Source organism: Ictidomys tridecemlineatus, chromosome 6, assembly GCF_052094955.1.
Source record: "Ictidomys tridecemlineatus isolate mIctTri1 chromosome 6, mIctTri1.hap1, whole genome shotgun sequence".
Classification (NCBI taxonomy): Eukaryota; Metazoa; Chordata; class Mammalia; order Rodentia; family Sciuridae; genus Ictidomys; species Ictidomys tridecemlineatus.
Window position 1 is genome coordinate 117200520 of NC_135482.1, and position 26612 is coordinate 117227131.

Genomic DNA, 26612 nt, shown 5'->3' on the forward strand with positions numbered 1-26612 from the left:
GGGAAAAAGAGGGAGAAGGGGAGTTGCACGGGAAATGGAAGGAGAAGCTCATTGTTATACAGAATACATATATGATGTTGTGATGAGAAAAAGAAAAAAAAAGTGTGTCACATTAGGTTGGATAGAGAGAAAGGAGGGGAGTGGAGGGGAAGAGTAGGGGGCATAGGAAGGGCAGTAGAATAGAATAGATAACATGATTGATGTATGTACATTCCATGTATGTATTATATGTCAAAATACATTCTGCTGTCATGTATGACTAAAAAATAAAATAAAAATAAAAATAAAAAATTAAAGTTAAAAAAAAAAGTCCCTATATGGGCAGACAAAAAAACAGAGACTGACAAACTGCAAGTGAATCTTTTTATCTGGGGACCGAAAAGTCTACCCTGCATCATATGGGGAATGAATCACGTGAAATCAGTACACACATTAACCACAGGGTTTGTGTAGACTAGGCATTTATCTTTATCCTTCCTTTTAAAAAATATAAATGCTAGGCATGATGGTACACCCCTGTAATTCCAGCAGCTCAGGAAGCTGAGGCAGGAGGATCAAAGTTTAAAAAAAAAAGAAAAAAGAGAAGAAAAAGAAAGGCCATATGAGATGAGAGGTGGAATCACAGAAGTAAACATTCTCTGTACAGAATCACCTCTCAGCAGATATTCATACCAAAAACCTTCTAAAAGAACAATATGCTGTGCTATTGCATTTGGCAGAGTTAACATCCACCAAAGCCCTCTATATGCTAGGCTCTGTGGAAGATGCCTTGCTACATCTTAGGGATAGCAAACATTTTAAGAGCTTCTGCTGAAGTTCTCTAGTAGGAGACAAATGCAGGTATACAGGCAATTCTGGCTGTAGCAGTAGTAACTAACAATTACTGAGTAACACTTTTGGAGTGTAGCTAACATTTAGAATGTATTATATCCTAAGAAATGTTCCAAGTTCCTCACAATAAACCCTATGAAACACTATTTTTATTCCCATGAGGAAAGTGAGATGCAGGAAAATTAAGACACTTGTTTTGGTCTGACAGACTAGTGAAGTGGCAGAGCTCAGGGAGTCTGGTGAACATCCTGGCTACCAGGATGCTACTGTGTGGCTGATGCTCTGACACTGTGTGAATATGCCATTTCCCTTTCTCATGAAAAGGACTTCAGCACTATGTGACTCCAAGCAGAACACATGGCATACTGATGCCTAGTTCTTAACATTTTATAAGTTATTTTTGCCTTTTCAAATATTTTATGTTAAACTTCTTGAAAATAAAAGGTTTAAATACACTCATACGATGGTGGTTTCATCATAGGAATCACTTGTTTTTCTAATTCTACTGGGGATTTAAAAAAAAACTTACGATTTTCTGAGTATTAAGATTACTGATTTTAATCATCCCTGCTAAACTTTGACTCACTCTAGCTGTTATCTACAACTTCACATTTCAAATTTTAAAATATAAATAAATACAACATAAACTGATATTTAAAACAATGCTAATACATGCCACCTATAGTGACAAGTATGAAAGTAGATAAGAAAATTACTAATATTCTCAAAACTGCATTGTTCTCTAATATTAAAATTTCACAATATAGCAAAAACAAATTATAAATGTATACTGAAAGTACAGTGAAAGTTGAGTTGAAATCACTATTAGACAAATTAGTACAAAATTATTTCAAAAAAATTTTAAAGCTGTGGAACCTTTTCTTCAACTAAATTCTTATAAAAACCAAGATGTTTAGGTTAAAGCAGAAGTGAGCCTTAAAAGCTGAGTCTCGATCTCTACCTCTGCTCCCCCATTTGAACTACAAGAAAACTACTTGGAATACTAACAGTCTATTAATGCACAATTTAAAGATGACAAAGTTAAAGAGATTCCAGCTCACAGGAAATTTTTGAAATGTAAAAGAAAAACCACTTACAATAAAATGAAGATGGAAATATATACAAAGCCCTTTGCATTTGAAGAAATTCTCACTTTCCTTCCTTCCTCCCTTCTGAGTAAAGACCATATGACAAAATATATTAGAATACTGGATGGTTAACCTAACAATGGCAGGACCATGTAGTCATTATCATCACTGCAGGGCTAGCTCCTAGCACACTGACTGGTACTTTGCAGGACTTCATTAAGTATTTGGTGAATATACGAATACATATATGAATTAACAAAATGTACAACTAAACTGAAGGATGTTATATAATATACCATTGGGGCTTTTGGTCTATGGACTGAATTATGACACACTGATGAAGAAATGTGTTACCATCTAGTAGGGGTAACTGCTTAAAAAAATAAGTAAAATGAAAAAACTCCTTTAAATTACAATTTTTTTTTCTCATATGGGATGATTGATTCTGACCCCAAGAGGAACAAGCAGGTCCAGATATCTCCAAATCCACTTTTCTTTTCCTTCAATTCTTATGTGTCCAAAGACAGGGAACCAAATACACATTTGTAGGAGGGTATACAATTAAAATTTATAATAAATGTTATTAAACAAACAAGCTGCGTGTGATCATGGGAGTAAGAGAAGTAGGTGGTGGGGACACTGAGGGCTTCTCTGAGAAGATTTAATAAATGGAAGGCAGGAAGACTGATAACATTTGCTAGAAATTATGGGAAATTTTTGGTTTTACAAATTTCACCTGTGTATATAGCCAATCTTATTTTACCAGTATTCATGCCCATTCCTCCCTCATCTTAAATTATTCTGAAAGAGATCTCACATATCATATCATTTTACCAATAAATATTTTAGTATTTATTTCTAAAAACTGACTACAATGAAAATAAATTAATAATCAGTAACTATAACATAGCTAGAAAAATCTCATATTTAAAAATTAACAATACATTTCTAAATAATTCATATTTAAAAGAAAATTTAAAGTAATTTGCACTAAGTGATATTAAAAATACAAAATTTGTGGAATGCAGGTAAAACACAATGTAGAAATTTATAGTTTTAAATGCTTCTATTAGAACAGAATAGCTTTAAAAAAAAATGGCCTAAAGTTCTACCTTACAAAGATAAATATAAGCCCAAAGTAAATAAAGGAAGTGATACAGCATAAATTTATGAAAGAAACACAAAGGTTACCAGAATCTACAACAAAACAACAAAAAAGGAAATCATTATCAAACATAAATATGAAAAGACAGTAAGGGAATATTATGAACAACTTTGTGCCAATAAATTCAACAATTTAAATTAAATGTACAAGATTATATAAAAATTTAACTTATTAAACATAAAATGAAAAATAAAATCTGAAAGGTTTTATATCTCAATAAGGTAAAATATTGGCTGGTGAAGTCTATCAGATATTTAAAGAAGAATAAATACAGATATTACCCAAACTGTCAAAAAAAATAGGATAAAAAAGTAGTTCTTTTGTCACGTGCGATGGCACATGTCTATAATCCCAATGGCTCTGAGGCCGGAGAATCACGAGTTCAAAGCGAGCCTAAAGCGAGCCTCAGCAACCTAGAAGGGCCTTAAGCAACTCAGCGAGACCCTACCACTAAATAAAGTACAAAAAAAAGTGGGGGTTGGGGATGTAGCTCGGTGGTTAAGCACCCCTGAGTTTAATCCCCAGTACCAAAAACCAAACAAACAAAACTATCCTTAACCATGTATAACAAATCAAATCCAAAAATATATCAAATATAGATTATCTCAGGAATGCAAAATTTAATAAGTACTACAAAATTAATTGTAATTTATGAATTCAATTATATATTTCAATGTATGTACAAAAATACCATTTATGTAAAAATTCTTAGGAAATTAGCACTAAAAGAGAACTTCCTAAAATCCTTACTGATGGCATCTTTGAAAAACGTATAGTTAACATTATACTAAATGGTGAAACTTCCCCTAAGATAGGGAACAAATCAAGATGCCTGCTCTTACCATTATTCAAAATTACACAAAACACCCTGCCCAATGCTAGGTAAGGAAATAAAAGAAAACGAAAAGCATACAGATGGAAAATAGTAAATATATCTTATTCATAGATGCCATAATTATTTATGTAGAAAATCCCAAGAAATCAACAAAAACCTGAATTTAGAAACATCTCAGATATGCAACACACAATTTTAAAAAATACAGAGTATAGACAGGAACAATAAATGAAAAGAATTTTTTAAAAATAATTCCATTTAGCATAAAAAATATGAAGTGCTTTATGTTTTAAATCAATTCATGAAGAATCAACTTAACAAAAGGTGTGCACAACCTCTACATTAAAAACTATGAAACACTGTTGAGAAGAATTAAAGAAACCTTGCAAAATGGAAAGTATGTTTTTCTATTGGCTTGAAAGTCCCAATATTATTAATGTTAATTCTCCCTGGGTTCATAAAAATTATAATCCCTGCAGGTACTTTTTACAAGTAGAAACTGACTAGCTGATTCAAAATTTATATGATAATGCAAAGGATCTATAACAGTCAAAACAATCCTGATAAGAAATTAAAGCTGGTAAGTCTTACACAACCTGACTGTAAGTCTTGCTATAAAAGTAGAGTAATCTGGTACTCGCATAAGACTAGACATAGAGTCAATGGAACAGACTAAATAGTCTAGAAACAGCCCATATTTACAAAGTCCTTTAACAAAGACGTCTTCAATCAGATTGAAAAAAAAAAAAAAAGGCATAAAAGGAAAACATCTGTAAATTAGATTTCAACAAAATTAAAACTTCATCCTATTTCTTTTTGTGTTTAACTGAATTTAGTAATCCTTATAGGTAAAGATAACCAAGTTTGTTCCAGAACTGAATGAAGTTTTGTATTTTAAAAACATTTTGTTAAAAAAAAGTAATAAATATAAAGAAAAGAATATGAACTATAAGCATAGAGCTCAATAAATTTTCACATATTGAACCCTTGGAACCAGACCCAGAACAAGATCAAAATACAGGACATTACTAGCACTAGTTCCCTGTCCCACTTCTTGTCACTGTTTCCTCCAAGGGCAATCACGATCCTGATTTCCAACATCACTGACCATAGTTCAAAGGATGTTAATTCCTTAAAACTGACTTGAATAAACAGAATAGTAACATACTGAAGAAATAATAGCTAATATATAGATATTTGCCTTAAGATTCAAGAGTATAAAAGTTTATCAATTAATTGAAATACATCTTCCAATGTGATATACATTCAGTTAAAAATGTCCTCCCTTATGCATCCCTCATGGAAGTAATTCTTATATGTTCTTCAACACCTGGAACCTTACTTGTTTCTTTAGTCTCTTCCATTCCCACTTTTCTATCGTGGTGCTTTGCCCACTGTTTGCTTTATGAGATTTATGAGTTTCCTTCCTCAGAATAATATAAATACTTGAGGCTGGGGACCTCAACTTGTTCTGTATTTCTTTACTTTTCCTACTATAATCATTGACTTTGTCAACACAGTACATAATAAAGTCTGTTGGATGAAGACTTACTGGCATAGAATATGTTAAACAAGTATAATAATTTAAATTAATATTTTAGTTCATAAAAGCTTTTATTTATGCAGAGAGAAGAGCTGAATATATATGTCCCAGAGTATTCTGATTGAAGCAGAAAAAATTAATTTGGTCCCATACTTTTTATAACAGTAAAAACTAAAGTAAAATCTCAAGGAAGTAATGCTGAGTTTAAATGTCTATGTAATTATTAAGTAATGTATTAACATGAAGAATATTTCCCCTTGGAATCAAAATGAGATTCTAATTACCATATGGAAAGTTATGCTTCCAAAAGGAAAAGGCATACATTTTTACATATTCAGATGAACAGACAGATATAATTCTAATCAAATAATACAATCTCATTTTAATTTGACATAAGTAATGAAATTAATCTTATCCTATTAAGATAGAAATATTAATTTTATATGGTCTAACCACTTTTACTAACTCAAGTAAAATAACAGAAACTTAACTACTAGTGACATCTACTGAAAAGATATATATTCATATAAATAAGATTACATTTATCTCAAGTAATTGCATTTATATTATATAGAAATATAATGCTACCTTTACTTCTTCTTAAAAAGACACATTTTTATAAATATTTAATATGAAAAATATTCATCAGCTTTCAATAAATGAGGTCAATTCAATACAGAAACCCACACAGTTGAAAAATTAGTTGGTAATAACAATGATAAAAAGAGTTTCACTTACTGCTATTTCTCTACATGCCGACATAGAGATCCCAGTTCCTTCTATTTGTTTTAGAGCATAGTCTTTATCATCCTTCCTATAAAAACAAAGATATTTTAATATATAATCAGATCTAAATAAAATAAATCATGTAAATAAAAATAAATCATGTTTAATATGCACTTGATACTTTCATATGTAATCGCATGTTATACAGGAAAAAAATTTTAGATAACCTAGGCCTCCCATTATTTGATAAGAAAAATTATCTTAAAAGGAATAAAAAGATTTATTCAAGGCTCCACGGTTACTTGTGAAAAATACAGATTCAAAGATAGACCTTCTGGCTCATGGTGATAAATTCTATTCTAAAATTCGAATATATTTTCTCTATATATGCTGATGTGTTTGTATTTAAACAATATAAACATAAAACAAAACTTGCTTTCAAAAACGAAATCAGATTACCAGTGGATCAAAAAAGTTAAGAAAGTATCACAAAAGCACAAAACAGTTATAATTTTAAAAACCTGTTAATGATCATAATCTGATAATAACATAGGTCATCCCCAAATACCTTCAAGAGATATTCACTCAACATGTATTTACTTATTGAACAATTTCTATGTATACAGAACTGTGGTAAATACTAAAGATATAACAGGAATTCATATCTTATTTTTTGTACCTTTTTGTGTCTACTGCCCTAGTCAAATAAACAGCTAAACTGTAATAATATAATAAGTGCTATAATAAGGCAAGAAAAAAACCACAGAGACATCATCCAAAGGTTCCTTTCATGGAAGACCCAAAGCAAAGACTTCTCAAAGGAAGTCTCAAATGAGAAGGCCTATATGGCTGTTCTCAAAGTTTGGAGATTCCACTCCCATTTTTCCTCTAAGAAATTACTGAGAACCTGAAGAACTTTTTGTTTGTTATATCTATCAGTATCTGCCCTATGAGAATTTAAGGAAGGCAACATTTTAAAACACACAAATACAAATGCCAATATCATTCATTAGCCACCAGAGCCATGGTATCATCAGACATTATCTTACTCTACAAAAGAATCCACTATACACTCATAAGAATGGAAAAGCAATTATCATAGCATAATTATGAAAACAGCACTGATCTTGCAGACCCTATGAAAGAAACTCATCAACAGCCAAGGGTTCCTGGATTACACTTTGAGAACTGTTGCCTCTGTATCAGTTAAGAGGTACTCGGTAATGAAAGCATGTGAGGTGAGAGAAAATGAAGCATTTTGGAAAGAATGGATACAGTATACAACTGGAGATCAGGGCAGGAATAAAATTAGGACCAGACCATGACAGACTTTTTAACTCAAAGAATAATAATAGAAAGTTGTCTTTAAAAGTTTTTTGTTAACAGGCAGGAGGATCGTGAGTTCAAAGCCAGACTTAGCAAAAGGTGAAGCACTAAGCAACTCACTGAGATCCTTTCTCTAAATAAAATACAAAATGGGCTGGGGATGTGGCTCAATGGTTGAGTGCCCCTGAGTTCAATCCCTAATTATCCCCACCCCGCCAAAAGAGTATTAATTATATTTTATTGGAAAATGTATCTCTGGTTGCCTTGTGAATGCTTAGAGTAAACAAGTGCAGGAGGCAGAATATTTAAAAGCAATTAGTATTAAAATTATTTGGAGAGTAATGATGATGGCTACTGCAGAATGGTGGTTAGTATGAAAACTAGACAGAAGGTGATTAAAATAGGTTAAGGAAAGAGAGGGAGTCACAGGTAACAAGTGAATTACAACATTATTCACTGAAATAACAAACAACAGAAGGAAAAGGTTTTGGGGGGGAAAAGATGAAAATTCTCCTTTTGTGTAGGTTGAGTTTTCAGGACGTATGAGACATTTGGGTGGGCATGGCTGAAGCAAGCTGAATAAAATCCTTCAAGCTCAAGGGTAAACTAAAAACATCAATTTATCATAATCAACATACACACAGCAACTGAAGAAGCTCTAGCCACAGGAGCAGATGCAATGTAACTAAAGAGAAAAGACCAAAAAAAAAAAAAAAATTCAAGAAGAGAAGAACAGTAAATAGTATCAAACGCTGCAAAGGTCTGGTAAGGAAAGTCAATTTAGTAATAACAAAGCCTCCTGTGGATAGTCTACTAGACAAAAATAGTTGAAATGAAGTAGTGACAGAGCCTACATTGCAAAAGGTTGAGGAATGAATGGAACATACACTGAGACAATACATGTAGGTAATTCTTTGAGGGGAAGAAAAAAAGGAGGTGGTGGAATAATATATAAGGTTAAAAAAATTATGTTTTAAAAAGATGGAAGAGCCAACAGGGAAGAATCCAGAGAAAAGGAGCTGCTGATGGGGAAAGAGCAGGTTAGGAAAGCAAAGACACTGAAATACTAGAATTAGAAGGGATACACTCCTTTCGTAGAGTAAAAAGTGGATACAGATAGAAACAAGTTGGTTTAGAGGCAAAAGGCTGGGGCAGTTCCCATTTTGAAATTGGAAATGAGGTCATATAGTAAAAAGGTAGAGGTGACAGGAATAGAAACTTGAGTACAATGAAGGTTTGACTGAATGAGTTAATACCCTCTTATAAAGTCAGTTAATTTAAAACACTATATTTTTGCTTCTACAATATATTTTATACCAAATCTTAGTGAGGAAAACATAGCCCAATGGTAAATTATTTTCCTGCAAAAAAAATAATTTTCTGATAATCAGTTGTATAAGATCCTTTCCAGTAAAGCACTATGGGTATTCATTATATTAAAAAAACATTAAGAATATCTGTACTTAATGCTCACTAAATATGAATTATTTCTGAAAGGCCTAATGAAGTTAAAGGCAAAAAAATGCAACTGGGATAAGAATATGTCTATTAGACATTTTCATATACAGAATATTGATTTAACCAGATGGCTAACTCAGGAGTTCTACTATGTGACGTTAGCATCCTAGACTGATCCCTCCAAGATCGAAGACAGTGAGAATGGAAATAATAAGTTAAACCAAAGACTCACCCATTCACTTCCTTTATTCCTACTACCTTTTCTTACTTAAAAATGGTTAAGTTGATAAATAACAATTTCTCCCCAATGAACTAAAAAATATTCTAACCTTCAATCAGTTCTTTTCCCTATCTCAAGTAATTACATGTTTCTTTCTTTATAAATTATTGGGAAAAAATGTGCAATGGGGAGAATTAATGTCAAATAAAAATGTTTAATTATGAAAACTATCTAATATAAATACCACTATAATAAAATGGAACTTTGTGGTTTACAAAGTATGTTTAATTTTTTATCTATCCACACACTTTTCCCCCCCACATTTTTGTACTGGTGCATTATAGTTGTACATACTTTTTAATGAAAACACTATTGCATAGTTTCACTGATATCTAGTAAAAATACTCAGATTATACAAATGAGTAACTGATGGAAGGGGGAAATACTATGGAGCACTACTGGCCAAAAGTAAAGACAAAAAAGTCAAGACAAAAGATACATTTTACATATTATTATGTGCATGTATGAATATGTAACAATAAATCCTGCCATTATATACAACTACAATGCACTAATAAAAATATGGAAAACATGAATAATTACTATATATAGTGTTCTAAGTACATGGATTTGAATGTGTGGGTCCACTTACATGCAATTTTTTTAAAAGACTTATGACAATTTGTAAAAACTTGTAAATTGTATAGCCTAGAAATATTGAAAAAAAATTAAAAGGTATGCCAGAAATGCATAAAATATATTTATGTAATAATCTATTTTAACTTTTACTTTCATAAAATATATATAAATCTACTATAAAAATTAAATGTATAAAAACTATACACAAAAATTATACATGGAGTTCCTACAGTTGAGAGAAATGTAAATGAACATAAGGATAAATATTAAACTATACTCAGATTTTAAGCTGCATAAGGGGATATAGGCATCCCTAATACCTACGTTGCTCAAAGTGCACAATAAAAGAGACAGTCAACTGTATCTTGAAGCAATGCAAAAGAAAGCTCCAGAAAGTGAGAAAAATAGAAAATCAGAGGAGCAATCCATAAGATACAAAACAGAAATACTTAGAGGAGTTCCAGACAGAGAAAAGAGAGGAAGGAAAGTTGTAACTAAAAGAAATGATTTTCAAAATCAGAAAGGTCCACGGAGTTCCCATATAAAAGAACGAAAACAAACCCATAACACAGTATCTACACATTTCAGAAAAGTAAAGACAAAAGATGCATTTTACAAGTTTCCAGTGGGGGTGGGTAACAAGTTACTCAGAAAGTATTAGGAATCCTGACATCTTTGGTTTTTCTCAAAACAAATTTTAGAAGTACTAAGTTCTAGACTAGCTCCACATTTGCATAAGATCATTAAATACTGACTACTCTGTGAAAAGATGTAGTTTTGACAGTTGAGTCCTATATAGGAGTCTGTCTGGAGAATAACACTAGCAGTTGCAGTGGCAGGAGAACGTTCTGGAATAGTCAGATCAAGGAGCTCCCGCCAGAAGGCAAGACAATGAACTACTTTCTTCACAAAGTCATGCTTCAGGGAAAACAAACCAGATGAACTAGTCAATATGCTTAGTTATGTAGTAAAAACTGTGAAACACATTGAGACTAATGTGTTAAATTTAAGTGTCTTATTATGTGACCATAAACAACTGTCACTGCATACTGAGTTATGACGGCTTATTAAGGGAAAAGGTTTTTAAGAATGCTGGACAAGGGAATAAAATCTTATTGATTATGCAAGATGACAAATAGTTGAGTCCCAATGCTTTAGGGATGTGGTTTAACTTCTTTGGTGTGCCATCTTTGGTATTTTTAATGACCCTAGTATTTCCAACTGGAGAAAAATGCAAAGATTCAAAACAAAGATAGCCATTAAATACATTTTCTTGGGCCTTAATCATATTTTAGAATATTTTTTAATGTAAAGAACATATTTGCATGGCTTTCAAAATTATTATCAAAACAGTATACTTAAATCTAGTCATACAGAGATATAAACCCTTGTTTTTATACCCCAAAGCAGTATATTAAAAATCCAAAAGCAATACCATTTGCTTATTTCCATTTAAACTACATGTAAGCTACCAAAATTACTGTTCATGAGGCTCTCTATCTTATTTGGAAATAACACTGCTAGAATACTTTTGATATATTTATACATGAATTTAAATCTTTTTTCACAGTTGTAATTTTGGTTTTATGTACAAGTATACAGGTACCACTGTATTTCTACCTACCCTATACGGGTAGGAAAAAAGCAACAACAACAAAATTCTGGTTATAAGATATCAATCATTCTTATGATGCCACATTCAATAATCAACTATACTGAAGCAACTCTAACAATGTAGTACATGCTTTACACATCAAATTCAGGAAATATTTTTACCAATAGCCTGATGACAAATAAATGTGTTGGTATAAAACATTTTCAATAAGAGTTCTTTATTTTAAAAAATCAAAGATCCTATTATTCTTAGTGCTATATTTTTAAATATCCCCAGGAATTTTTCTTATCTTTAGATACCAAGAATTAGGTTTGCAATTATTATATCATTTGAGAGTCTTCTTCATTTTGCCTTTAGTAAATTTAGGTTGCAAATCCAGAATAATTAAACAATAAGATATAAGATATATTCTACATCTGAAATATTTTTTAATTTCCTGGAATGGCCACCAGGTAACACAAAAATTTGCTCCTTCACCTTAAAAAGGGCAGCTAGTAAAAATAATGATTTGATCAACATTCTCCAAATGTTATTTAATTCAAAACTATTGTGAAAACATTTCTAAATTGATTATCTGTCAAATCAAAAGAAGTATGAGGGCTGGGCACAATGGTGCACACCTGTAATCCCAGTGGCTTGGGAGGCAGAGGCAGGAGGATTCCAAGTTCAAAATTAGCCTCAGCAACTTAGTGAGCCCCTGACTCAAAATCTAAAAGGGGGTGGAATGGGGTGGGGTGGGGTGGGCGGAGCGCATATGTATACTAGGGACGTGGCATAGTGGTTAAGTGCCCCTGGGTTCAATTCAATATGGAAAAAAAAAAAAGTAGTGGTAGTATGGGAGCTGTAAATTGATTATATGCAAATAAAATATATTAATGAATATATAATTCAATGATTATGTACTTTGAGAAGAGGCAGACTCATGTCCATAATACAAAAGTTGGTATTAATCACAGCACACTTGATAGAAATCAAAAGACTATACACATTTATCAAAGTCCTTGCTATTCATAATACATTCTAACTCCCTGGGCATTAGAAACAGTCACTTTATAAATCAATTATGTATTATAGTACAACAGATGATTCATTCATTTCCATTGTAATAATTCTGATTAACGCTAATGTTCCAGGGTTCAATCTTGTCACTGATGGAAACAACTATCCTTCCTTGCTAGATACTTAATCAGTTTTACATGTTCTCAGAATAGGTGACTAGCTATCATTGGAAGTATCATTAGAAAAAGACTGCATTTGAACACTCCATGGAAATGATTTTGCCACATTATGGCATGAACTAATATAACAGTAAAAATCCTTGGCCCCATAGCTCTTGCAGGACAACACACCTTCAAATAACTTAAAGACTATCCCATCCAGAGATGTCAAGGTGAGTATTCTTAAAATTCATATCTTAGAGCAACATACTATTTTTACTCAAGCCTTTGCATTAAATAACATCAAAGTCACTCCTTCCATCAAGGACCCACGGAACAAGATTTAAATAGCCAGAACCATGCATGGTTTTTCTATATTCTATTTTCTATATTCTAAACAGGCACAGCCTGTTTAAATTTCTAAATTATTGCCAGGCATGGTAGCACACGCCTGTAATCCCACTGGCTTAAGAGGCTGAGGCAGGAGGATCAAGAGTTCAAAAGCCAGCCTCAGCAGAAGGAAGGTGCTAAGCAATTCAGTGACACCCTGACTCTAAATAAAATACAAAACAGGTCTGGGGATGTAGCTCAGTGGTCAAGTGTCCTTGAGCTCAATCCCTGGAACCAAAAAAAAAAAAAGAATCTAAATTATTGAGACATTTGTTACCTTTAACAATGATACCCAAAAGACTCCTATTCATAATATTGTTATATGGGTCTCTTACCATTTCCTGTGTGAATCTAATACCTGGATACAATCTCTTTGTGATTTCACTAAAATATGCAATCAAATAAATGGTTGAGACTGTAGCCTCTTTGTTTTGGGTGCAATTCAGTTCACTCTGGGTTCCTGAGTAATTACACTCAACAACTAAGCAACTCTTTAAATAGTGAACTAAAAATAAGCAGGAGAGCAGTCCCCATGATGTCACACCTAGGCAAGATTCCCTTGATATCAAAACTACACTCAGGGACCTTGGCTCTTGGCTTCGAAGTGGACTACAAACTGTTAAGTAACTTGGCATTTGTCAGTGTTACACTGTTCAAATGAAATTTCCTCAGTCTTAAATGTGTACAGCAATATCTGCTTCAGATGATTCAATTAGTTAACCTTACAAGAGCAACAAAAAGTATATATAAAGAACTATCTTCACCAATGTAGATGAAGCTCTCTGAATAATCTCCTGATCAATGGAATTTTACTAATAGTAAAAATTTGAATTTCACAAAGCAATGATCTGCTAAATGGCTGAATCTGACCAGAAGGAGGGACTCAGTGAAAATATGTTCTACTGATTGATCAAACTGTAATATTCCTAAGAGATCAGTGGCAAGGCCAGTTAATAAGGCAATGGGAAACAAGTTTTGTCCAAGGCTGTACTATACCTGCAAAATGAGTCTCTTGCTCCACCTTCACATCTCTCCTTACTCCTAAATGAACCCAATAATCAAACTGACCTTATTTCATGATAGTATCCAATCCAGAGCTGATCTTTTCCCTCTAGTCTCTCTTTAGAATCATTCAATCGAATCCTAAACCCTACAAAGCATGTTTTTCTTATTGAGATACCTCACAATTCATCTGGTGGGAGTTCTCCCTTGCTATATACAGCAGGCTAATATTTTGGCAACAGGTGCACTGCTGGTGGCCTTTTATCATTTACTGTGTTTAATAATCTTACAGTAGATTACAATGCATTAGAGCAAATTGAAATACTTCCTTACATTTAAATTGGGTAAAATCTGAAAGTACATTATAGCTAGTTATGTTGTCTTTTGCTTAAGGTGCCCTGAAATATTAATATATTGTGCTCTTTTGATGATTCTGACAGATGAAATCCACAAGTTAACTTTTGATTAATGGCATTAGTATATTTAAAATATTTATTATTAGAACTACTAATTCTAGATCTGAGAGACTTTCCTAGCAATTTGGGAGTTCCTGTGGTTGGCACCACTACAGTCTCCAAGATACAACAGTGAACAAACCCTAGAGGAATCACTGTCAAGTCTTCTGGCAGCTTCTGATGCCAAGCCCCAAGAAGTAACAAAGCTTCTTGTAAACCTATTAGTGAATACCTCTCCTCTACATTACCTCATGAAAATTAAGCCAAGTTTGTTGGCTCTCATACTTCAAACTCATTTTAATCTAGTTTGGAGAAATAACTATGCAGAGCTTTAAAAATATTTGCCTTGGAAGTTTAAAAAAACTCTTGGTCTTTTCCTGTCTGTTTGGTTAAAACATTACATCATCATTCAATATAACAAGAATATGGGGATTTTCCTTCAAACTACTTATCCAATAATCTTTCTTACATCGTTTCCCCAAAGTCTCATTTTTCTTAACAACTCTATTAAGGATAAAACAACATTCACTGTGTCTTTACTTCAAGAACCTTATTTTGAAACTGGTCACTTATAATCATTCTTTTCTTCTTAATATTTGTGCTAGAAGAAATGGGAGACACTAAAAATAGAAAATATTTTTTCTATTTTTCTATCTCTATAGAAATATCTCACAGTGGATGGGGGCTGAATAAGAATGCCAGTGAATTCTCATAAGGCAGTTATGCCAGACCGAAGAAGATAAAGTCTTGCAGCAATATTGACTTTTTATTTGAGAATTTCATACCATTCTGTAAAAAATAAAAATTTGCTCCAGTGGACTTATAAGCCCTGAGTTTTCTTACTTCTTGAACCAAATTCAGTGCCATTTCCCAAAAGTCAAAAATACACCTTTGTCTGCAACTTTCCAGAGTACCAAAAAATCCAATTCTCTGTAAGTAAATATTCTTAATGGAAATTCCTGGCAGAACCAGAGATGGAATCCCACAATATGATAACATTTATCAAGTATTTTAGCATATTTTAAGATATTAAGCACTTCAGATACATGTTAAAGTCCATGAAGCACATGTTTTAAAACTATTTACATAAAACATGTATTTTACATGACTGTAGATATATAGAAAATACATACATTCCTTCTCTCTAGGTATATTTATGCACACATAAGTATATAAATATGCACAAACGTATATATAAACATTTATATATCATCATGTAGACAAATATATAAAGATATTATAAAGATACAAATAAAGCAGACATGTAACTATTGAAGAAGAAATAATTTCTTAATATCTTTAGATTACTGACTGCACACAGAAGGCCATTAGAACAACTGTAAGGTGTTTTATTAGGGGGGGAAAAGTGTCATACTTAGAAAGTTTACTTACTCCATAATACACAATGTCACTTCAATTTTTTTATTGTGGTAAAATATATTAACATAAAATTTACCATAAATATTGTATAACCATCACCACCAACTATCTCCAACTTAAACTATATCCACTAACAACTCTTCATTTACTTGTGCCCCCAAATCCTAGCAACTACCGTCCTACTTACTGTCTCTAATTCTGACTATTTAAAATATCTTATATGTCATCATACAAAATCTATATTTCTGTGACTGGCTTATTTCACAAAAGGTCCCTAAGATGTTGTATCACATCAGAATTTCCTTCATTTTTAAGGCTTAAGAATACTGCAGAAAGAGAGAGAAAGAAACAGACATTTTACTTATCCATTCATCCTTTAATAGACACCTGGGTTGCTTACACATTTTAACTATTATGAATAATGCTGCTATCAACCTGGGTGTACCAAATATTACTTCAAGACTCTGCTTTCAAGTCTTTTGGGTATATTTCCAGATGTAGAACTGCTTATTAATCTGATGAGTGATTCTACTTTTATTTTTTTTTAAGGAACCACCATACCGTTTTCCACAGCAGCTCTATCATTTAAGATTCCCACTCACAGTGCACAAGGGTTTCAATTTCTCCACATTCTCACCTACACTTGTCATTTTCCATTTTTTTAATATAGTCATCCTAATGCATGTGAGATGATACCTTATTGTAAATTTAATTTGTATTTTCCTGATGATTACTATTACTGAGCACCTTCTTATGATGCTAATACAGTTCCAAATGCAAAAATCATTTACTACATATGCAAGGGTTTTCTAGGCCTCCATTCTACTCTATCATCTATATTTCTGTCTTTAAACTAGCACCATACTGTTTAGATTACTGTGATTTTGTAGTCAGTTTGAAATTAGGAAAGGTGAGTTCTACCTCTCCAGGGTCAGCAGACTTGAATTTTACATGAATTTCAAGAAAGGTTTTTCTATTTCTGGGAGTGGAGTGGCAGAGTGGGGAAAGCCACTTGGATTTGGATAGATATTACACTGAATTTATAGATACTTTGGGTAGTATTAACCTTTTGACAACATTAAATCTCCCAATTCATGACTGTGGGTGTACTTCTATCAATTTATGTCCTCTTCAATCTCTTTCAATAACGTTTTGTTTTCAGTGAACAATCTTTTGCCTGCTTGGTTAATTCCTAAGTATTTTATTCTATATGATGGTGTTTTAAAATGGAATTGTTTTCTTAATTTGTTTTTTCAGATTGCTGCCTGTTAGTGTATGGAATGCAACTATTTTTTGAAGGTTGAATTTAAATGCTGCTACTTTGGGGCATCTATTGATTAGCTTAAAAAATGTTTTGTGTCTGTGTGTAAAATCTAGTTTTCTACAGACAAGATCATATCATTTTTGAGTATAGATAATTCTACTTCATTTCCAGTTAGGTTGTTGTTTTATCTAACCCTCAGTATTTACAGTTACAAATTTCTCCTTTCCAACTGCTTTTGTTGAATTGTATAAGTTTTGATATATTGTGTTTTAATTTTCATTCATCTCTAAGTATTTTCTAATTTTCCTTATGATTTCTTTACCCTAATGAAGTTTAGAGAATGCATTGTTTATTTTCCAAACAAGATTCCTATTTAAATTGTTCTTAATTTCTAACTTCCTCCCATGGTATTAGGAGAATATAATTTATATGATATCTACCTTTAACAATCCATTGAAACTTAATTTGTAGACAATTATATAATCTATCCTGGAAAATGACTCATGTGAACTTAGGGAGAAAAAGCACACTGATATTGCTAGGTGTTCCATATGTCTGTTAGACCTAGATTTCTTTTATTAAGTCCTCTATTTCTTTAAATATTATCTTCTTGGTTGTCCTATCCATTACAGAGAGGAAGTTACTGAAGTGACCTACTATTGTGGAACTATCTACTTTTTCATGTAGCCTTTTTCCTTTATATATTTTGATAGTCTATCATTAGGTGTTTAAATGTTTATAACTATTACACATTCTTGCTGTAGACAGCCTTTTGTTAATATATAATGTCCTTCATCTCTTGTGAACTTTTTAAAGTCTGTTTTATCTCATGTTAGTATAGCCACCCTTATTTGGTTTTGTTTTGCATGGAATGTCTTTGGGGTTTTGTTTTGTTTTGGTACTGGTGGTTGAACCCAGGGGTACTTAACCACCAAGCCACACCCCCAGCCCTTTCTTATATTTTATTTAGAGATAGGGTCTCACTGAGTTGCTTAAGGCCTCACTAAGTTGTTGAGGCTGGCATTGTACTCAAAATCCTCCTGCCTCAGCCTCCCAAGCCACTGGGATTACAGGCATGCATTACCATACCTGGCTGGAATATCTTTTTCTACCTATTGACTTTCAATCTCTTTGTATCTCTAAAGCTAAAGTGAATCTCTTATAGACAGCGTATGGTGGGGTTATGTGCTTTTACTTATTTATCTTTGATACACAAATATTTAGTTTTGTATTTTTTTAATGGTTGGTGTGAATCAATACAAATAAGTTTGCACACTGCATTGGACATATCCTTTTAGTACATGAGAATATTATGAACATATAGTGTGAAACTAAAATTCATACTCGGTTTCTACTATTCTACCTCTCACTAAGCTCGTGTGCTTTTACCGATTCTACCAATCTTTGTCTTTTGAACAGCTTATGCCATTAAGATTCAAAGCATATTCAAAAAATTCTCCTTTTTACAGCTCCATACTCATTCTTTCAATTACTGGTATTACATAATTACATCTTTCTACATTTTGCCCCAAAACATACACTAATAGTTCCTTTAAATGCAATAGTCTCTTGACCATGTAGAAAATGAAATGTTGACTTACAAACCAAAGTTACAATAATACTAGCTTTCAGATTAGTAATTTAAAAGCTGTATTAGTCTCTTTTATCATATAGAAGCCAAGAATTATGAAAATATTAGCTTTTATAATTTTTCATACATCTGCCTTTATTGAGATCTTTATTCCTTCATTTGGCTCTGAATTACTACCTTATGGCCCTGCATTAAAACTTACACAACTCCCTTATGCATTTTTTGCAGGGCAGACCTAGTGGTAATAAAGTCCTTCAGCTTTTGTTGATTTGAAATGCCTTAATTTACCTTCACTTTTGAAGTAATTTTGCTGAATACAGAAGTCTTATACAAAGGTTGTTTTTCTTTTAGGATTTCTAACATATTGGCCTTCTGTCCTCCAACAATTTCTGGTGACAAATTTGTCCAAAATTTTATTGGTGGTTCCTTGTTATGTAACTAGTAACTCCCCTCTTGCTGATTTCAAGATTTTCTTCTTTGCCTTTCAAAATTTAAAGTATAATACCATGGTATAAATCTCTTTCATCTTACTTGGATTTTACTGAGCTTTATGTTTATATTCACGTCTTCCATCCAATTTGGGAAAATTTTACCCAATATTTCTTCAAATATTCTCTCCCCATTTCTCACTGTGGAACTCCTACACAGCATGTTTTACCCACATGTCCCTTAGGCTTCAAATCTTTTCATTTCTATTCCTCAGACTTCATGTTTCCCATTGCTTTATATTCAAATTCATTGATTATTTCTTTTGCCTGCTCATCTCTGTCTTTGAGACTATCTAGTGAATTTTTCATTTCAATTATTATACTTTTCAGCTCCAGAATTGCTTTTTGGTTCCTTTTTGCATTTTCTAACTCTTAATTGATATTTCCCTTTTGTTCACAGACCATTTTCCTGACTTCTCCCCAGATCTTCCTTTATTTCTTTCAGCATGTTTAATATGTTTGTTTAAAGTGTCTGTCTAGTATATTCTTGTATTGATTAGGGACAGAGATATGTTCTGAGAACGTGTCACTAAGAATACATAGTCCTGTCAATGTCATAGTATTTACACAAACCTAGATGGTATAGCTTAATACACACCCAAGCAATATAGTATATACATCATCCTATATGCAGTCCATCATAGACCGAAAATGTCATCATAAACACCAGGACTGTAACTCTGCCATCAGGTCTTTTTCAGGGACTGTATTTATTGATTTCTTTTTTTCATTTAAACGGGCCCCACTTTCCTGTTTCTTTACATGCCTGTTTATGTTGTTGTTGTTGTTTGTTTGTTTGCTTGGGGTTTTTGTTTGTTTTGCTTCTGTTGCTGAAAACTGGAAATCTCAATCTAATAATGTAGTAACTAGAAATTAGATTTTCTCCTTTCCCAGAAATTGCTACTTTTTTGTTATTGTTTTTGATGGTTATAGACTGTGTCTGCACCAAGAATAAGTCTGAGTTGTAACCTCACAATTTTTCCTGTGCCTGCACCTTTCTCCTAACATAAGAAGTCATTTTCTTGGGCTGGGGCATTTGCCTAGCATGTGTGAGACACTGGGTTCAATCCTCGGCACCACATAAAACTAAATAAATAAAATAAAGGTCCATCTACAACTTGGAAAAAAAAAAGGAACTCATTTTCTTTTTTCTCTGTATATTTAGTTGTCTTTTAATGTCTGCACCATCTTTTTCTCAAAAAGAAAAACAGAAAAAGAAAAATGCAGGTGGAAAAAAAAGTGTGCCAGCCCTTTGAATCTCCTGCAAGTCATTTTAGAAGACTAGGGGCTTGCAACAATGGCATGGTGACTGCCCGCCTCTTGCACCTCTTGATTAGAAGTAGCAATTAATGATCAGAAACAAAAATAAGCACACATATCCCCAGTAGTGGCAGGACAGGGCCCTTTTTCCCCACCTGGTTCACACAAGCCATGTGCAAGCTGATTCAAGTACATATGCATAGCTGAGTGACACAGTGCTGGGGATGGGAGATGGGCAGTTCCTACTGTGCTAAGAGAAAACTTGACCAACATTAACTGTGATTTACCACTCAAGCCTTTCTCTGGAAATTGCAAGCCTTCAACAGCTTTCAGGGTTCCAAAGTAGAGTCAAAGGACAGATTCTGCCAGTGCGATTCTAGCACTAATTCTAGAGACATAGATTCTTAGTGCTTCCTCTTCTGCCATCTTCCCAGAAGTTTCTTACAGTCCTTTGCATGGCAAATGTGTTTTAATAATGACTTCATAACAATGTATTATTGTTATATATGAGAGAAAATGAAACTTTAGAGATCCAAAGTAACTTGCTCCATAGAGAATACTCAAGCTATTGTGAATTGTGCTGCTATAAACATTGATGTGGCTGTGTCCCTGTAGTATGCTGATTTTAAGTCCTTCGGGAATAGACTGAGGAGAGGAATAGCTGGGTCAAATGGTGGTTCCAGTCCCAGATTTCCAATGATTGGATTAAAAATGTGGTATGTATACACAATGGAATATTACTCGGCAATAAAAGAGAATAAAATCATGGCATTTGCAGGTAAATGAATGGAGTTAGAGAAGATAATGCTAAGTGAAGTTAGCCAATCCCCAAAAAAACAAATGCCAAATGTTTTCTCTGATATAAGGAAGCTAATTCATAGTCAGGTAAGGATGGGAAACATGGGAGGAATACATGAACTCTAGATAGGGCAGAGGGGTGGGAGGGAAAGGGAGTGGGGTTAGCAAAGATGGTGGAATGTGATAGACATCATTATCCAAAGTACATGTATGAAGACACGAATTGGTGTCAACATACTTTATATACAACCAGAGATATGAAAGAGTGCGCTGTACATGTGTAATAAGAATTTTAATACAGTCTGCTGTCATTGTTTTTAAAAAATCAATAAAAAATAAAAATAAAAGTTAAAAAAGAGAGAGAATACACAATCACTGCACTGTCAAGAAAATGTGACATCAGCATTTTTACAATTTGCTACCATTTAAAGTAAGTCATAGGCAGCTTTACAATGGGCATAAATGGATCATGTATGGAGGAACATCCCTCCTTTAGCTACATGTGCTAATAAAAAAAAATATTCCCAGGAAAGCATAAACTCTACATGGTCCTTGCCTTCAAGATGGTCACAAACAAGGCAGAACAAAATAAAAGTACAAATGAATGTCCCTCAAAGAGTAACCACCAATCTGACCTGAAATTCATGGATGAAAGATGAAAATGATAAAGGCAAAATAGCCAAGTAAATGGTTCTAAAAGAAAATGAGCTTGAGAGGAAAACACGTAAAGATGTCCAGTGGAAAAGTAAGAGAACTGAAGGCTATAGACTAAGACACAAATTGTAGACACAAGAGTAGTATCTGAAGTTATTAAAAAGGGGGAAGTTTCTAAGAAAATTTTCTAAATGAACAGAGTACTTAAGACCAATAAAGTAATATGCTCACATTCAGGAAAGACAAGAAGAATCAAAACAAGATAAACACAGAAGCACAAGAACACACAAGGAGAAGTAAAGCTTAGAGGAGTCAGTGACAAGTACTAGTTATACCAGGAATTGACATTTTTGATCAAATATTACTCCTGACTCTTTCTTTACAGAATGTTGATTTTTGTACAGATTTATCCATTTACCTAATTTAACTATGTGCCTCAGAAGAATATGACTTTCCCCAGCCCCACTGTGAGTCAGGATAGTCCAAAGGTGATATTAATTTATTTACCTGTCATTGGTTCAAGAATAGGCTATGAATTCTTATTCCAGTTAATGAATGACTCATGAGAAATAAGACTGCTGGGCCGGTTTCCTGGTAATAAAAGACAACCTCAAAAAGATAAAGACTCCACTCCCTGTGATAATCATTTGGCATTGATGAAGGAACCTGTCTAAGGATGAAGGTGATGCTGATGACAATATGTAAACAGAGGGAAAGAACTTGAACCCTTAATGGCTGTTATGGTTTTGATGTGAAGTGTCCCCCAAAAGCTCACGTGTGAAACAATGCAAAAAGGTTTGGAGGAGAAATGATCGGGTTGTAAGAGTCTTAACCTAATCAGTGAGTTAATCTCTGATGGGATTAATTAAAGTGGGAGGGTGTGGCTGGGGAAGTGGGAATTGGGGAGTGGTTATGGGGTACATATTTTGTATGTAGCAAGAGAAGAACTATCTCTCTCCATGTGTCCTGATCCCCACGATGTGAGCTACTTCCCTCTGCCACCCTCTCCAGCCATGATGTTCAGCCTCACCTTGAGCTAGGAGGAATGAAGCCAGCCTTCTATGGGCTAAAACCTCTAAAACCATGAGACTTCAAATAAACTTTTCCTCCTCTATAGTTGTTCTGGTCAGATCCTTTCCTCAGAGGAGCAAAAAAGCTGACTAAAACAATGACATAACAAGATACTGTGCCTAGAGTTCTACAAATGAAAGACGCCTGAAGTCATGACTTAAAGGTTTTGTGATACTGAAATTTCCTTAAAGTTTATATCATTTTTATACAGAGGGATTTTTTTTATTTCCAGCTAAATGCATTCTAATCAATCAATAAAATGAGAATTTAACAAATTTCCTATTTTATTTATGGAACAGAGGAAGGAGGGGTAAGAAAAAGGAATCTTTAAAAAACAACAAAATACATGGCAAGTTTACTGTCATTCATTCAACCATTTTATTGCACATGTACCATTTTTTCAATCATGTTACAGACGTTAAAAAGCTATAGTCTATAAGACAATAGGTTTCTTAAGACAAAAAGGAGCTTGGTGCTTGACAGATTCAAAATAAAACAGAGGCATATAAATAAGAAATGGTAAATATGGGGGTATATAGGGAGGCAGACAAAGCACAAATCACCCAGTATTATCATGTTAAAGATTTTGACTATTCATGAAGTGCAATATGATGCCAATAAAGAGACTTGATTGAAGTAACATTTTTAGAAGATCAGAGTTAGCAGCTTTTGGGACAAATAATTTTTAAAAAGGGAAGTATAATGTGGGAAACAAGTTTAAAACCTATGGCTCACCAATACTGTATAAATACACTCATGTAAGATACCACAGAAGTCAAATTCATCCACTAAAAGCAGATGATGGTGGCTGGAGACTAGAGATAAAGAGTAATGGTGAGATAGTATTTAAGATGTTCATAGTTTCAGTTTTGCAAGATGAAGAAATTCTGAAGATGGATAGTGGTGATGGTTGCACATTACTAATTTACTTATTACCTACAGAGCTTAAAAATGTTTAAGATGGCAAATGTTACATTAACTGTATGTTCTTATAATCAAAAGAAAACAAAACTTACAACTGTTTTTTTTTAGCTAATAGATGGTTAGTGGCTTGGTACAGACTAGTACCAGAGAAGATATCTGTTTAAATAAAGAGATAATTCTCAAATTACATAAAGAGAAGTAGACATACTCAAATTGTATTTTGAACATAAGGGTGATAGGTCTTACTGAAGGACTACACATTAGATATGTGAAGAGAAAGGTATCAGAGATAAATTTCCAAATTAACAACAAAAGCAACTAGGTGAACCTGTTACCACTAACTATAAAGAAAAATACTAAGAAAAATCAATTCAAATTTGAAAATGTTCAGTTCGAAAAACTTATAAAATACCAAAATGAAAGAGAGCAATTATATAAATGGGTACTAAACTCTGAACATGTGTCTGGACTTGCAATGTAAATCTGACAGTCTGCAGCACAGAAATGGTATTTGAAGCCTACAAGTGGGTGATATCAACTTAGGAAAGTATGGATAACACAAAAGAGAATCCAGAATCCAGGCTTTGGAGGATCTGATTTCAGGCTGAGTATGCCTTATCTATAATGCTTAAGACCAGAAGCATTTCAGATTTCTGATTCTTTCAGATTTTGGAATATCTGCATAGATTTTATCAGTGAGCATCAAATTGATACTCGAAAACTTGGATTTTGGAGCATTTCAGATTTTCAGATTAGGGAGGCTCAACATTTATTAAAAAAAAAAACTCAAAATTTACATTCAGAGTAGAAGACAAGAAATTCCAATAGAAAAATGAGAAGGAAAAGCCACATGTACAAAATAAAAACTAGAAGTACAGTAATTCAGAAACTACATGACTTCAGAAATGGAAAAGCCCTGTTAAAATACAAAACAATGAAAATAATTATATTTCCCTAATGACTATAATGTTCCTAGTACAGTTATAAGCTCTGACTCATTTGCTTCCTACGACCCTCCAAGAATTTTTCTTTATTCCTAAATAAAATGGTTAAGGGGAAGTTAAGTAACTTGCTCAAAGTCACATAGCTAGCAAGCCAGTAAGATTCCAGAACCTAAATTCTTAACTACTACATAATACTCTGTAAGTGTCCACTGTGTTTGGCAACACACAGAATGGTGACATTAGCAAGTACAGTGGAATGGTGGAATGGTGAAGACAGAAGTCAGATTAAAGAGGGCTGACAAGTAGATGGGAAGTGAAGAACTAGAGGTAATATGAAAGATAATAGTGGTAACTGGAAGGAGACTGCTCTGTTAAACTTGCTACTAGAAGTAGTAGCACACTCAAATATCTTCTGGGATCAGATAGGTAATTGATACAGTGATAAAAACTTCAATATATTCACAATATGGTAGGTATTCTTATATATTGCTGGAATCAATATATGGATAAGAAAACTCATGGACAGAGAGGTCCATTACTTGGCCAAGGTCATGTAGTTAGCTGAGATTCAACTTGAGGGAAAAACTGGCTCCTGAGTATCCTCTACTAGTAGAAGGGTTAACATGTGTGTATATGATACAGGAGGTGGGGGTAGGGCACTTTGGTGAACTGAAAAGCACACATACCTTAAAGAGTATCTATGCCAGCACTGTACCAACAGAACACTAAAAGATGGAAAGGTTCTGTTTGCTGTATCCAATAAGTAGTTATCAGAGTCACATAAGTAGTTATCAGAGTCACATAAGTATTGGTTGTTGATAGATCACATCTTTAAAATTAAACAAGGATATACTTGGATTAGGCTGACGTGGTAAAATTACTGAACTTTACATTTTATTTTTCTTTAAATAGACATATCACTCTGATCTTGCTTCTGCTAATGTATCTCTCTGACTCATTTATCACCTTCTTCAATATTTTAGCACCCTTATGCTTATGTCGAGCCCACCCAGAACATCAAAAGTAAACACTTCGTGAACCAGAATACTTTCAGCTCATGGGCCAAAATCAGCCTGTGGCTCATTTCTGTACTGCCCCAATGCTAACAATATGTATGTTAAAAATATTTTTAAAGAACTGCTAAAGACAAACAAATCATACAACAGAGACTATCCCACCAAGCCTAAGACATTTATTTACGTAGCCCTTTACAAAATAAGTTTGGCGATCCCTGCTAGTCATCTATTCTCTAAAAGGGAAATAGTGTTTATGAACTATAACTATGCCCTAAATAGACTTAACAGAAAATACAGATTTAGTGTTGGTTGTTGATAGATCACATCTTTAAAATTAAACAAGGATATGCTTGAACAGATCTCAACTAGGTCTAGACTGTAATCTCTTGCTAGAGCCAAGATAAGCCCAAATGAATAAAGTGAATGCATTCACCAAAACTACCCAGTTATTGATAGAGATAAAATGGCTAATGTATGTAAACTAAGAATAGATTTGTTTTTGGGCAATCCATAATATGGGGATGCTTTGAAAACAATGATGGTTTTTTAATTCCGTACTACTTCTTTCTAAAGAGACAGCTACTTCAGAGTTCATAAGAAAGCAAGAGAAACAAACAATGTGATGTGAAAATAAAATGTCTGGGCTAATCATTATGGCATACAGGATTCCTTTACTATGATCCCAGTCCTCATGGTAACCCAAAGACCAAATCTTTAAAGCAGTCCAAAGAAGATAATGGAGAATGTAAGCATTTAACACTTTTGCAAAAGG

The 26612-nt window shown here is 33.3% G+C and overlaps 1 protein-coding gene and 1 non-coding gene across 22 annotated transcripts in view; both read right to left on the bottom strand.

Moving 5' to 3' along the window:
* The window catches only part of Cdk8 (cyclin dependent kinase 8), a 220935-nt gene that overhangs the window by 164997 nt on the left and 29326 nt on the right, over positions 1 to 26612 (bottom strand). For all 21 annotated transcript variants that reach the window (XR_013423247.1, XR_013423245.1, XR_013423243.1 and 18 more), the window contains one exon: positions 6201 to 6276. Coding sequence is in view for 8 of the 21 variants with exons in the window: in XM_078015571.1 (XP_077871697.1) it covers positions 6201 to 6276 (76 nt within the window). In the remaining 13 variants the exon portion in view is untranslated. The remainder of the gene's footprint in view (positions 1 to 6200; positions 6277 to 26612) is intronic.
* LOC120888778 (small nucleolar RNA SNORA38) lies at positions 2346 to 2473 on the bottom strand. Its single transcript, XR_005732465.1, has one exon. It is a non-coding gene; the product is annotated as a small nucleolar RNA SNORA38 (small nucleolar RNA).